The 15,521-nt window shown below is 39.4% G+C and overlaps 1 protein-coding gene across 1 annotated transcript; it reads right to left on the bottom strand.

Annotated features, from left to right (window-relative positions):
• Positions 1-584: 584 nt before the first annotated feature.
• On the bottom strand, positions 585-4,834 carry CLPS (colipase). The gene is made up of 3 exons (XM_003768983.2): positions 4,751-4,834; positions 2,836-2,958; positions 585-796 (listed from the first exon to the last, which is right to left on the bottom strand). Exons 1-3 carry the CDS (start codon positions 4,832-4,834, stop codon positions 665-667), a joined length of 339 nt encoding a protein of 112 aa, XP_003769031.1. The 3' UTR covers positions 585-664.
• Positions 4,835-15,521: the final 10,687 nt, after the last annotated feature.

Raw genomic sequence — 15,521 nt, 5'->3', positions numbered from 1 at the left:
GAGAGATTGAGAGAGTCCAATTCATTGGGGAGGGAGGATCAGAGAAATTCCTCTGAGGCTGGCTGGAGGTTTAGGGAAGAGAGTGTGCTGATATTCTCATCTCCCTGAAGACTGGAGTCCTTAGACTTCTTATTTTTTCTTTTTGTAAAAAGACTGCGAGCCAGAAAGTGGCACAGTTGGATTAGATTAGGAGTTCTTAATCTTTGTAGGCAATCTGTTTCATGAAGGTTTACAAACACCCTTAGAATAATGGCTTTTTGTCTACATTTGTAACAAAAGGAAATACCAAATTTTAGTTGGAAGTGGGGGAAAAATGCATTTTCCCCCTATCTGAGGTCCCCATATGCATTTTAAGGACCTTTGAATTAGATGGCATCTGAGTTCCCTTTTAGTTCGGACATCCATTTATTCTCTTATTCTTTCTCCCTTCCCTAGAACTCCCACTGGATCCCGGCTTCTTCCTCTTCCACTCATCAGTTTAGAACCTTGTCACATCTTCTCCTGCCCCATATATCCCACCCTTATCACTACTCTGAGAAGAATTAAACGAATTGGTTTTAAGAACGACACAAATCTAGCCCAGGAAGGGTTTGCTGGATGGACTTTAATTGACAGACAATCTGGTGGGTTGGTGGGGAAAGGTAGGGTATGGCGGGGGAAGACTTCACTGCTTGGAACGGCCAATATCGTGGCAGATACCAAAGTTGGTGTTAGTGATGGAGCCCACGATGGTCTTGTCCACCTCGCAGGTCAATCCCCTCTCACAGGGACACTTGTAGTAAACTCCATAGAGGGTCTGGGGAAGACGCAAAAGCTGTTACATCACTGGACCTATCTGGGTTCAGTCACTGGTCTAATAGTCTCTGTTGGATTGAGGCTGCTGCTTCCCACACCTCTGACATGAGAGTTGCACAGAGAAAGTCAAAACCATAGGAAATTCCCCCTAGAAAACCCTCTCTATTTATCTCAACTTTGATAGCATGTAGTCTTCCCTATACAGCAATGTATTTGGGGTTAGAGATCCTGTTTTTGACTGTGGGATCTTGAGTATACTGTTTCCCTGATTTTGGCTTCTGTTTCCTCATCTATAAAATGAGCAAATTGTATTGTTTAATACAATCCTTAGTGCTTGTAGCCTGAATCCTTTGAGCTGCTGGTCCCTGATGAGAAAAGGGGTGGGGAGACATCTCAGGACATTTTAGCTGTCTCTAGAAAGGATTCCTGGCTTCCTTCTCCCCCACCTCCCATCTCTGACTCTTCTCCCATTTAGAATCAATAAAACTCACAAGATCATAGATTCAGAGATAGAAGATTAGAGGTCTCGAGTTAATTTGTCCAAGGTGACATAGAAAGGAAGTTACAGAAGAAGAATCTGGACCCAAATGTTCTGACTGCAAAGCCAATGCTTTCTCCATTGTATCACAACAGACAGTACTTGGATGCCCTGGAGGATGACCTCTGATCATCAAAAGTCGGTCAGCTAGGTAGTACAGTGGATAGAGTGCCAGGCTTGGAGTTAGGAAGACCTGAGTTCAAATCTGGCCATAGACATTTACTAGCTTGGTGACCCTGGGCAAGTCACTTCACTGTTTACCTCAGTTCCCTCATCTGTCAAATGAGTTGGACAAGAAAGTGGCAAACCTCCAGTAAAGAAAAATCCCAAATAGGGTCATGAAAAATCCAACATGATTGAAAACTAACTAAACAACAATGGTCAGAAGTGCAGTGGGAAGATTACCAGATAAGGAGTCAGGATTTTACTCCTATTTCTTTCTCTGTTACTAGTGGTCCTGTCCAGAAACAAAGCATATCTCAAGAGTCAATGTGATATAATGGAAGAAGTACTAAATTTGGAGTCTGAAGTCCTGGATTCTAATCCAACCTTTGCCACTTACTATCTATATGATTTTGGATATATTATTACCCCTTCTTTAAGCTTTATTATGGGACTAAATAATCTCTAAGAATTTCTGAAGCTTTAAATCAGATTCTAACATGCCTCTGATAGTCATAAGATTATAGATTTAGAACTAATGGGAACACTGGAGTTCATTGAGTTCAGTCCCCCTCCCCCATTTTACAGGTGAGGACACTGAGACTCAGGAAGATGAAATGACTTTTATTGAAGGTCACAGAGGTAGTAAGTATATCTGAAGCAGGATTCAAACTCAGGTCTTCCTGATTCAAAGTCTAGTGCTCTGTCCACACCACCCACCACCTGTGTGGTGCCAGGCAAGTCAGTAAAGTCCCTGGATCTCATTTTCTCTATTTCCTGATTTCTTTCAGCCTTACTTTTCTCATCTGTAAAAGGATTAGAGATTATTGAATTGGAAGACCCTAAAGCCTCTCCCCATTTCGAATCAGTGATTCTATGATTCTTGTTGGTTTTAAATGGGAGAAGAGGAAAGGATGGGGAAGGGAGTCCTCTCTAAAGTGAAGGAACTGGACTCAGTGGCCACTGAAGTCACTTCCAGTTCCAGACTTCTAATGCTACAATAAAGTTAATCGGAACAGGGAAAGCAAAAATTATAATAATAGCAGCAGCAGTAGTGAGGAAGTTAGGAGACCTGAGTTCTAGTCCACGTTCTGTCAATGAATTACATAATTCAAGTAATTTTCTCTTTCTAAATCTGTTGCTTCCTCTTTTGTTTCTTTTTTTGTTTATTCCTCTGTTAAACTATAAGGTGGGACCAGGTGATGCTCCTTATTGGGGAAGAACCTTCCCACTTGGTGGACCCCATCCTAGCTGCTCTCTTTTTACTCCTCACCCACGCATTCCTTTTCTATTTTCTTCCCTTTTCCCCACACCTTACCTAGCCCTCCTTGGCTACTCACCTTGGCAGAACATTCACTGTTCTCAGGGGCTTTCTCAGCACAGCGGGCCATGCTCAGGCCACTAGTCCGGTGACAACATCTGCTCTTACATTGGATACTATTCATGCACAGCTCCCCATTGTCCTGTGAGAAAGCACAGCCCAATCAACCCCACTCCAATCAATCTGGTGAAAGTGCCCAAGGGAGTAGATATGGGTAGGAGTGTGCTGGTAAATGTTTAACAATCAGGATCTCCACAGGCAACAATAATTATGCATACATTTTAAAACATTTTATCTGCTTCATTGATATTTTCTCATGTCTTAACCTACTTTGATCCAAGACAATTCTAAAGGATCCATGATGAAAAATGCAATCAATCTCTGGATAGAGAACAAGTGCAGATTGATGCTTTGCATCATTGCACATGCATAATGGGTATCATTATTACGTGCCTTCTCAGTGAGAGGAGGAGGAGTTGGTAAGGAGAAGAATCTGGAATTCAAAATAAATTTAAACATTAATGTGAAAAAATAAATTAAAATACTTTTTTTAAAAAAAGAGAGATTTTTCTTAAGTCTAGACAATCAGCAAAACAATATTTCTGGTCTTTATTTGAAGTATTTTCTGGTTTCCAAGGTCTAAATACTCACTCTGAAAATTTGATAGCTCTCATAAGTTGGTTAGAACTGCCTCCAACACACTCCAGCTTCCATGTTCTTTAAAGTTTCTTTCAGGTATAATCTATGACTCAATAATTCTCTTTTTCTTTAATTGCCTGTCTTCAGAACACAAACCCATCTGTAATGATGGAAACCCAAGTCCTTTCCTTGTTTCATTTCCTCTCTTTCCCCTTTAGGAGCCAATCATTTATTTGCCATTAAATTAGAAGCTCTGGAGGATAAATCTAGCTCTAATATTCTGCCTTTTTCTGCAGGCATCCTGATTCATATCTATCATATGTGGTTCAGTTCTTCTGTAGTGTCCTAGGCTTCCCTGTGTAAAATTTGAAGGTTACAATTGGCCCTACAAATAGGCAGAATTTGTGGTTGCCTATTAGGCATATTTTCCCAAACCCCCAAACAAATGTTATATTTGTTTAATGATCTTCTGAAGAGCTATGCATTTTGACTGGTTTAAGGATAGGGTTAAGTCATTAACCTATTAGCACTCATTTATATAATGACCTGACCAGGTCAAACTTTGGAAAGAAAACAGCAGAGATATCGAATAAAACTAAGTTTTGTTAGGGGAAAAAGAAGAGAGAAAAATCTTGAGTATGGAGCCCTGTCTCATAAATGGCCCAATCTAGGGTCCTGGCTACGCTCTAGGCAACTGGAGGAAAGAAAGGTTGCTAGAAACTAAAATTTGTTTGCAGAAGAAGCATATCTGGTGTCTCACAGCTTAGATATGTGGTAAATCAGTGAGGTTTGTGTAAGCACTCATCAAAGCAAATTAGCCCAATATTGAATCTTGGTAAGGCTACGTACTACAGGATATATGTTTGATAAGGCATCATGGTACAGGGTAGGTAACATGATGCTTGCTATATCCATGGAATATCATGTAGGCAACTTGGTAAGGCCATAAGCTTCAATATAGAATCCTGGAAACATTGGGGGAGAAGGTTCAGGGAAGTAAGGGGAACTGAATTTTAGCCCTGACTGTTACTGATGGACTATGTGATCTTATGTTATCTCCCCTACTCTGATATTTACTTTCCTCAAGGAGGGTCTTGGACTAGATGATCCCTAAGATCCATTTCTTCTAGCTTTTTGATTTTAGAGGTAGGTACTATCATTAGACATAGTTTTTCTGAGGATCAGCCAGTTCTGCCCAGAGAGGGGAGGCATCTGTTAAGGGATCTGGTTAGCCCAGGTTTAGTTCAGGAAATCTGCCTTTGGGGACTCAGAGGACGCAGGAAAGTTTCTCTTACCAGGTTTATGATCAGGCCGCGAGGGTCAGGGGCAGCATAGGCTACAGCCAGGGAGATGAGCAACAGGATAAGGACCTTCTCCATGGTAAAAGGTGGTGCTAGGGAACACAACAGGACTGAGGAGTCAGAAGACTGAGACTCCAGGGACCCCGTGGTTCTGATAAATCCACATCCTCCCTCCCTTGTGATCACTCTCCCCCAATCCCACAGTGCTCCTTATCTTTTGGTGTGCAGGTGCCCAACTGGCCATAGATAAGCTAAGCAAGCCAGAAACTCCCACTGCCCATGGAACCATATGTCAGTTTCCCAGTTAACCCATGAATCCTCTGACACTGGTCCCTTCCATATCTCCCAGATGTCCCTGAGATGATCTTGTCCATCCTCCTAACTTAGGGCAGGCCCCCAGCTTAGCCTCTGAAGTAGACCAAGAGTTCTAGAGTCATAGATGTCTTTCATTCCAGGAATGCACTTAGACTGCACAGTGGATAAATCTGGAGTTGAGAAGACCTGAATTAAAATCCTATCTCAAACAGTTATTATCTGAGTGATTATGGGCAAGTTTCTTACCCTTTGCTAACCTCAGTTTCCTCATCTGAAAAAATAGAGGCAGAGATAACAGTATAAAATGTAGGTGTTGAATTTAGATGATCCCTAAGGCCCCTTCTGATTTCAAGTCTATGATCTCATGAGGGTTCATATACTGTTCAGAGCCAGCTCTAGGGACCATTCTTTCAGAGGGATGATATAAGGGTCAGATGAGATAACACAGGAAAAAAGCTTTATAAATCTTAAAGACCATCTAAAAGCTATTATTATTGTCACCTTTTGTAAGAAGCCCTTCTCATTTCCTCTCCCAACTCTCCCTCCCACCAAACACACCATGTTATCTATACCTTCCCTCTGAGATTACATTCCAACTGCTCTGTAGAGATCAAATATATCCATGTATAAATAGCTGTTTTCACGTTGTCTCCCCCACTGGAATGTAAACTCTTACTGTTTTTTGCCTTTCTTGTATCTGCATAGTATCTGGCACATAGTAATAATAATAATAAATAAATAAATAGCAAATAGTAATTAGTAAATGTTTACTGACAGACTAAAAGTATCTTAGAACTGGAAATTTCCTCCTCTGTATAACAAGGGGTTTACTCTACATGGCAGCTGAGATTGCTTCTGGGTTTAAATCAATTACCCTATATTGCTTCTTGATCTCTGGTTTCCAGTGGGGTTAAGGGACACAGGGTATCTCAGTTCTTTGGGTAGGGCTTAGGCCTTAAGTACCTTAATAGTGGATTTTCCCTTCCCCATTCTACCATCAGAATTTTCTAATTTGCCACCCTGGATATTTAGAGCCCTTCAGTCTTATGAACAGATAGACAGCTAGCTAATCTAATCAACCAAATTTTGCTAAGGTATTAATGGGTCCTTAGGTAACCCACTCCCAAGAAACAGTCACAATTTTCTTGAGACCTCCTGGAGAACAAACCTTAACCCAGAAGAAGGTTTTTAACAGTAGGGATTTTGATTCTTCTGATCATTTCTCCAGGAAATGAACAACTTTTGGTCCTACTTAGGATGGTAGGGAAGGGTAATCAGAGTAGGTTCAAGTGTCTGAGTCCCTGGTGAAGCTTAGTTTTAAAAATAAAGTTATTTTCTGACAAAACCCCTTGGAGACAGGAGGTACATGTATTATTATCAAGAAAGAACCATGATATGGGGGAGAGAGAGAGCGCGCCAGCCTTGGAGGTAGGAAGCCCACGTCTGACTGTGTGGTTGTGGGACCTTAGATAGTTACTTGACTATGCTTTTCTTATCTGTAAAATAAGAAGATTGAATGGGATGGCCTTGGAGATTCCTTCTAGTTCTAAATATATGACCCTGTGACCTGCTTTATAGATAAAAAGACTGACACTCAACAAGGTTCATTGACTTGCCCAAAATTACATAGCTACTAAGTGTTAAAATAGGGGTAGTGGATTAAATGACTTCTGACCCCTGTTAGCGCTAAATCCATGATACCATAACTCTCTGTTAGGTGTTCTTTTCAGTACACCACAGTGCTATTGCCTTTCCACTTCCAAACCTTTTCTCTGAGTTTCCTCCAAAGGATCCCAGAGCCTGAAATAGGGAAGGCTAGGCTAAAGCAGGCAAACTCTACTGACCATTTACTGAGACCTTTGGGTACTGGGAATATCACAGCTGCTGTTCCTTCTGTTTGTCCAGTCCTGGGAACTGCCCAGCTTTTTCTCAAGGTCTAAATGCAGTAATTGATTAATAGGGTTACCTCCCTTATGTACACCCCATCTCGGCAGGTGTAGATGTCCTAGATCTGATTACTTTCCCCATGGCCATCCACCCAACAAAATAGAAAAGAGATGTGTGTGTGTGTGTGTGTGTGTGTGTGTGTAGATCATAAGATCATAAATTTAAATCTGGACAGGGACTCAGGGGTCATCTGGTCCAATCCCCTTTTTTTACAAACAAGAAAACAGACTCAAGAAGAGAAAATCATTTATTCAAGGTTATACAGGAGGTATCATTCTCTCCCTCTCTTCTCCTCTCTAGTCCTATTTCTCTATTTCTCTGTATTCCCTGAGGTATATGTGACTGTCTGTTTCTGTCTCTCAAGATCATCTCTCCCATTCAGCTTGCCAAAGAAGGTTAGGAAATGCTCTCAGTTGCCATCTTCTCTCAATCTATTCTCCTTTCTTCAATGTCCACAAGTTACCAGGTTTACCAGATTTTTTTTTTAACAGTCTGCATATTCACTCCATTCTCTGAAGGCAGGTGGGTAAAAAGAAAGAACATTGCATAAGGAAGTCTTAGAAGGCCAGGTTCCATCATGACCCATCTGTACTGTTACAAATGAGGGACTCTCCCTGAGAAATTTCTGAAGGAAAAAGAGAAATGAACTCATCTTCTGCCCCCTAGTCCCACCCCTTGTTCCCATTAGCTGCTTAGAAATTATTCTTCTCATAACCTTGTTTATTTCTCTGTGAAGAAAATATTACCTTATAGTTTCATAGTATGTGTGTGTACAAATCCCTTTTGGCTCACCTATAAAACACAGACCTAAAAAAGTAACCTAATCAGCAAACACTTGACTCACTTGCCAAGTGGAGAGATATTGCAGCCAAGAACAGCACAGGTTTAGAATATAAACTATATATAATAAAATATAAAAAAGGATGATGGAATATTGTGAGTGGAATATTGCCTCAAGAAAAAGAAAAACGTGTGTGTGAAAAACCATCTTTAAGAAAAAAGATTTATGAGAAAAATTGACAAGACAAAATTATCCTAAATTTAACTAGGATGAATGAGTAAGAATGAAATGAGGACAACCAACAGAAGTTGGAAAAGATCAGCAAGCTTAAAAAAATTCCTTTTCATCATCAAAGAAAATAGAACCATTACATTACACTACATCATAGTCCCAGATGCCTGTAGAAGGAACCGGACCAAGTGCATATGCTAAAAGTGAAGCAATGGTGAGCGCTTTGAGGGCTCTCATCTTCCTAAATTAAAATTTAACCTAGACATTTACTAGATGGTTGACCCTGGGCAAGTCACTTAACCCTGTTTGCCTCAGTTTCCTCATCTGTAAAATGAGCTGAAGAAGAAAATGGCAAACTGTTCCTGTATCTTTGCCAAGAAAGTCTCAAGGGGGGTCATGAAGTCAGACATGACCGAAAAATGACTAAGCAACCGGAATAGAGAAAAAAATTGCCCAGACATTCCTAATTGTATATGAATTGGTCCCAGAACATTGCAAAGCCTCCTAAATGAAATCTATCATCTCTCAAAAGTTTGGCTCATTGCAGGTGGATGAACATCTATTTTCTTTGTAACAAATTTATTCTGGCACCGCTTTCTTGGGTCTAAGCCCCAGAAACTTCCCCAGGTTCTCAGGTATCCTGAGGGGTTTCAGATGGCTTTTTCTCTGCCAAGTCTCCCAACAGCTATGCGTTTTCCCCATTTGTGAGAGGTTCAGTGACTACACCAAACTTCCATGTTGCACTGAAAATTTGGTTGCTTTTCCAAAGAAATAGTTACTTCAGATATATAACGACTGAAAATTTATAAATTTCTTTTAATATCTTAGGGCAAAATACCTTTCTATACTACTTCAATCCCAAGGAATTAAGCTCACAGTTTAGATCAATTCTTTCATAGCATTGGTTCTAAACTGTTCACATCCAAAGGCAGCATTTTAAAATTTCTAGATTCTGTTGGGCTGGAATCCCAAAGGTCTCTCTATCTAATTATATTTATTAAGATCTCTTTTGGGTGATAAATTTGGATAGAGTGAACCTCAGTGGAGTATGGGTTGCTGAGTAATTATAGTAGAGAGACAGTAGCAGTGGTAGTGGGACTCTCCCTCCAGGAAGATTCAGAGGGCATGAAAGAAAGTACAGCTAGGATCAGAGATGAGCAGAGGTGCAATGTCATCTGGAGGAAGCTAACTTTCTGTGCATATCAAAAGTAAAAGGAGCAAGACATAGAAAATGAAGGGAACTTGGATAATTAAGGAATGAATATTTCAGAGGGCACAATGGAAGAAGGGGGAATAACTGTGGAACAAGGGAAAGAATAGTAATGAGATGCAAAGAATAGGGAAAGATTGTGACCACTTGTGGGTGATGTTGAGATCAAGAGTGTGATTCTACCTGTGTGTTCACCATCTGAAGCGCCATAGAAGAGCAAATAATGGAAGATACACAATGCATCTCTGACTGTCTTCTGAAGCAATATTCTTTCTCTCATATCCTGTGCCTTACTGTCCCTGGAGGGAGAGTCAAAATATTCCTTGCTCCCCATATCCAAACTTCTGTAACCAAATTCCTAGGAAAAGCAATCTACACTTGTTACCTCCTACAATCTACTCTATGATGGATCTGTCTCATTATGTATCAGCTCCAACCTCAGGTTGTTGTGGGTTTTTTTTTAAATTTCTTTAAAAGAAACATTACACATACTAATTACCACAATTTGAAAACTAGCTATTGTTTAACTGAATTAAAGATAAAAATAAATTTAAAAAATAAACAATTCCTATACTCCTTTCTTATGGCATACTAATTTTATACAATATAAATCTGTTAAGATTAAGACAAGTAATAAAGGGAGAGTTTCCTAACTGACAAGTACTATTTTAATAGAAAATTGTTATCAGGGCGAGCAAATATAATAAAGATGACAATATTAGCTAAACTAATCTATTTATTTAGCGCTATACCAATCAGACTCCCAAAAAACTATTTTAATGACCTAGAAAAAATAACAACAAAATTCATATGGAAAAACAAAAGGTCAAGAATTTCAAGGGAATTAATGAAAAAAAAAATCAAATGAAGGTGGCTTAGCTGTACCAGATCTAAAATTATATTATAGAGCAGCAGTTACCAAAACCATTTGGTATTGGCTAAGGAATAGATTAGTTGATCAGTGGAATAGGTTAGGTTCAAGGGATAAAACAGTCAACAAATATAGCAACCTAGTCTTTGACAAACCCAAAGACCCCAGCTTTTGGGATAAGAACTTACTGTTTGACAAAAATTGCTGGGAAAATTGGAAACTAATATGGCAGAAACTAGGCATTGATCCACGCTTAACAGCGTACACCAAGATAAGGTCAAAATGGGTTCATGACCTAGGCATAAAGAATGAAATTATTAATAAATTAGAGGAACACAGGATAGTTTACCTCTCAGACCTGTGGAAGGGGAAGGACTTTATGACCAAAGCAGAACTAGAGATCATTACTGATCACAAAATAGAAAATTTCGATTATACCAAACTGAAAAGTTTTTGTACAAACAAAACTAATGCAGACAAGATTAGAAGGGAAGCAATAAACTGGGAAAATATTTTTACAGTCAAAGGTTCTGATAAAGGCCTCATTTCCAAAATATATAGAGAATTAACTCTAATTTATAAAAAATCAAGCCATTCTCCAATTGAAAAATGGTCAAAGGATATGAACAGACAATTCTCAGATGAAGAAATTGAAACTATTTCTAGTCATATGAAAAGATGCTCCAAGTCATTATTAATCAGAGAAATGCAAATTAAGACAACTCTAAGATACCACTACACACCTGTCAGATTGGCTAAGATGACAGGAAAAAATAATGATGATTGTTGGAGGGGATGTGGGAAAACTGGGACATTGATTCATTGTTGGTGGAGTTGTGAACGAATCCAACCATTTTGGAGAGTAGTTTGGAACTATGCTCAAAAAGTTATCAAACTGTGCATACCCTTTGATCCAGCAGTGTTACTACTGGGATTATATCCCAAAGAGATTATAAAGAAGGGAAAGGGACCTGTATGTGCACGAATGTTTGTGGCAGCCCTTTTTGTAGTGGCTAGAAACTGGAAACTGAATGGATGTCCATCAATTGGACAATGGCTGAATAAATTGTGGTATATGAATATTATGGAATATTACTGTTCTGTAAGAAATGACCAACAGGATGATTTCAGAAAGGCCTGGAGAGACTTACACGAACTGATGCTGAGTGAAATGAGCAGGACCAGGAGATCATTATATACTTCAACAACAATACTATATGATGACCAGTTCTGATGGACCAGGCCATCCTCAGCAACGAGATCAACCAAATCATTTCTAATGGAGCAGTAATGAACTGAACTAGCTATGCCCAGAAAAAGAACTCTGGGAGATGACTAAAAACCATTACATTGAATTCCCAATCCCTATATTTATGCCCACCTGCATTTTTGATTTCCTTCACAAGCTAATTGTACAATATTTCAGAGTCTGATTCTTTTTGTACAGCAAAATAACGTTTTGGTCATGTATACTTATTGTGTATCTAATTTATATTTTAATGTATTTAACATCTACTGGTCATCCTGCCATCTAGGGGAAGGGGTGGGGGGTAAGAGGTGAAATTGGAACAAGAGGTTTGGCAGTTGTTAACGCTGTAAAGTTACCCATGCATATAACCTGTAAATAAAAGGCTATTAAATAAAAAAAACAATAATAAAAAAAAGAAAATTGTTATCAAATGAGAGAATTGCAATTATTTACAATTATTATTGTATCAGTCCTTTGCTGTCTTGGGGGGAAGGAAGGCTACCAGAAGGGGGAATCACTGGTGTGCCTTCCTGGTAGTTAGGGTATTGTAGTAAAGATGTCAGGTGATGGGAGAAGTCAAGGAAATCATTTCAGAGTAAGCAACACATGAGCTGAAGGTAAAGATTTTGAAAGAGTTAGACAAAGAAAGAACATATTCTAAATGTAAGGATGTGTGTGTATGTATGTGTGAGTAGTGAGTGGTGAGGGTGGGGGTGTAGGAAGCAGGAGGAAGAGTAGGAAGGTGATCTATCCCAACCCAAGTAATGTAAAGTAATTAATGCAATATAATATAATGTAAAATAAAGCCCAGACAGAAGCTGAATGAAATCAATCAATTGTATGTATAAACTAGTCTAGAACAAATCCTTAATCAATTGATCATTGGATAAAGATAGACAACATCACACAAGAAATATCATGTGAATGGCTGAAAGAATCAGATACATCTCTGGGCATATGCATAATATAGCAAGCCAGTTCTGAATTGTGGAGGGAGTAGCCAGTAAGTCAGTCTGGGAGGTGGAAGAGCCAAGCACCTGAGAATAATTCACTTATAGAAAGAACAGTGAGTTTGGGAGATCCAGCAGAGCTATTAGAGTTTCTGTTGGTGACTGGAGTTGGGAACAGAGTTTACTCAAACCAGTAGTAGTGGCCATCAGAATTTGTAGTGGTGAAAGGAAATTCCTGCACTCATCTGAAGAAAGGAAATTTCAGGGATTGTGACTGTCAATGATGGAAAGAAGTGTCATTTGTGGAAAAAGCACTTGGAACTTGGCAGAGAGCTCCATACCTAAAGGTAATTTCATGAAGACTCCTTGAAAGAAGAAGATTGACAGGAACCAGGAACTGTGAGTTTTTCCTTTACCACCCACTGTCCCTAAATATATGCCTTATTACACATGTAACAGATTGTGTCAAAAGCTGTAGAAAGATCAAAGAAGATAAAGACTTAGAAGAGAAGTTGTTAGATTTGGCTCTTAAGAGATCATTGGCAACTTCAGAAAGACCAGTTTCGGTAGAGCGATGGGGTCAGTGAGAAGTTAACAAAAAGGGGTTAAATAAGAAAACAGTGAGAAATAGAGAAACTAAACAGACAAATCTCTAGGAATCTGGAAAATGAAAGAGAGCTATAGCTTAAGAGAATAATAGGGCCAAGAGAAGGTTTTTTAAATGTGGGTTGTGGGAAATTCTGAGCATGTGTGTAGTCTTGAGATAGTAAATAGAAAAAGATGAAAGGCAAAAAAGAGAATATGATTGAATGAAGAAGCAAGTTCTTAGAGTATGTAGGAGTAGGTGAGAGCAAAAGCATAAATAAGAATCAGCTCTGATAAAGAGGAAGTCTACTGCTTCCTTAGGGAATAAAGCAAAGGGGAAATGATGACTTAAAAGGGGGTTTTGAAGTGTAGAGAAGTGGAAATGAGGAAGTTTATGAAAAACGATCTTGATTTTCTGAGTAAAGTAAGAGGAAAGGTTATTTTCCAAGAAATGGATGTATGGGGATAGCACTGGAAACGTTAAGAGAGGATAAGCTTGGACCAACTGCTTTATAGAATCTTAGAGAACATAAGAAAATTACTATGGATCCTTGAGGGCTCAATTGAAATGAGATACCATGAATTTATGTTGTATTCAGGACAGATAAAAGTTGGGGGTAACTCAGAGTTGAGAATGGCAGGGAATAAATGGTGGAAGGATATGAGTCAACAAAATCATGGATGGAGAATAGCAAAGTGTTTAGCTTGCTAATTAAAGGGTTCAAAGGAAGGGCAGGGGACCAGTGCTAGACTGGGAGAAAGGGGACAGCCAAAGGTCCAGATCAAGTCTCCTTGTCCTGTGGGATTTAAATGACTCAATTTTGGTCCTCTTCCTTAGAGAGGAACTGTCCTGATTGGTGGGCAAGTCAAAACTCACCCACTCACTATGTCTTTCTGATACCAAACAATATTTCACATTCCATTCTGCCATCCAATGTGTTCTATTACCTTGTGTGTACCTTCACTCCTCTTTGACTTTTTACCCTTGCTCTTGAATAATAATAATAGCATTGCTACCATTGCTATTAGACAAAACATGGTAATCAATTACTCCATGTCCTCACTTGAAATCTTTGTGATTCTGCAAATCAAAACTTCCTTCCTTGACCCCTTGAGGGCAGAAGCTGACTCATTTTTTATTTGTATTTGTACTTCCACTCTCTAGCTTGTCGCGATATAGTTGTTTAATAAAATGCTTCTTCACTCATTCATTCACAGTAATAATGAAGAATATATTTTGGAAAAGTAAGGCAGAGAGAGAGATGGAAAGGTCAGAGATAGAGATTAGGAAGGAGAATTTCAAAATTCATAATCATAGATACTGGGTGATAGTGAGTTCTAAACTCTGAATCAGACCTCACATGGTCAGTTCTGGGAAGTCTTGGTTTTGATACTGACTAGTTCAAGGGCTTGGAGTAAATTCTGGGGTCCACGGAGAGCTCCTGAATCAAGGTCAGATGCCTTTTATTGCTTCTAATGCTCCATGATATCCAGATGCTTTTTGTAAATGTAGGATTATTGGATTGCCAAAGATAGACTCCATCGCAGGATGTCACTTAGATTTCATTTATTTTGTATTTCTTTATTTATGTAAATAATAACAACAATACTGACATTAATAATACTGATGATGGTGATAACGATAATAATAACTAGCATTTATATATCACAGATCAGGAGTAGGAGTAAAGAAATCTAACAGTAGGGATGACAATGCCAGACACTGTGCTAAGTACTTTTCAGTTATTTCCTTTGATCCTCACAGCAACTCTGGGAGGTAGGTGCTATTGTCCCCATTTTATAGATGAGAAAATTGACATGAACAGAGGTTAAGTGGCTTTGTCCAAAATCATACAGCTAGAATCTAGGGCCAAATTTGAACTACTTCTTTCTGACTTTTGGCTTAGTGCTTTCTTTATTCACTGAGCCACCTAACTGCCCATGTTGTTTTATCTTAGGAAAATGAACTCTTTCAGGAAGAAAGTGTTTCAATTTTTCTTTGTATTCCCGGTACCTAGTAAGTATCTGGTAAATGCTGAGTGAATGAATAAATGAATTACCGATTTTTAGCCCATTCCAAAATGCATTTCATCTAGATGTCATTGATTCCATTAGTAGGAAGCATGAAGTTGGACATCAGATGTTGGAGGTGGGTCCCTGTGGAACTTCCTTCCCTGAAGAGAACACCACCATTTCAACCCATATGAACCCATTTGGCATTAGATTGGGTGCCCTGCAGCTCTATTCAAGGGAATAAAAATGGATGGAACGAGTAATTAGAGAATAGTGCCAACCCGCAAAAAGAAGGCTTTGGGACTGCCCAATGCTCCACGGGAAGCATTTACGTTTTGCTTTTAAGAGTAGGAGGGAGAAGTGAGGAACAGGTCACAGCCTTGTTCTCCCCAGTTCTTGCTAAATCCATCATTCAAGCCTGGGCGCGGGAAGAAGCGATGGATGTTGCGTGTGGGAGGTGTCAGCGTATGGGCTTCCCAAAATAAACCTCTTGGGAAGCTAAGGAGATTCGGGGACTCCCTTTCCAGTCCAGAACCAACAACAACTCCCCTCCCATTCTCTCCCACCCGCGAGTTCCTCCCACCCTGTCTGGTCCTCCTCCCTCCCCATAACT

This window comes from Sarcophilus harrisii, chromosome 4 (assembly GCF_902635505.1).
Source record: "Sarcophilus harrisii chromosome 4, mSarHar1.11, whole genome shotgun sequence".
In the NCBI taxonomy this organism is placed as follows: domain Eukaryota; kingdom Metazoa; phylum Chordata; class Mammalia; order Dasyuromorphia; family Dasyuridae; genus Sarcophilus; species Sarcophilus harrisii.
This window is presented reverse-complemented; position numbering and strand designations above follow the sequence as displayed.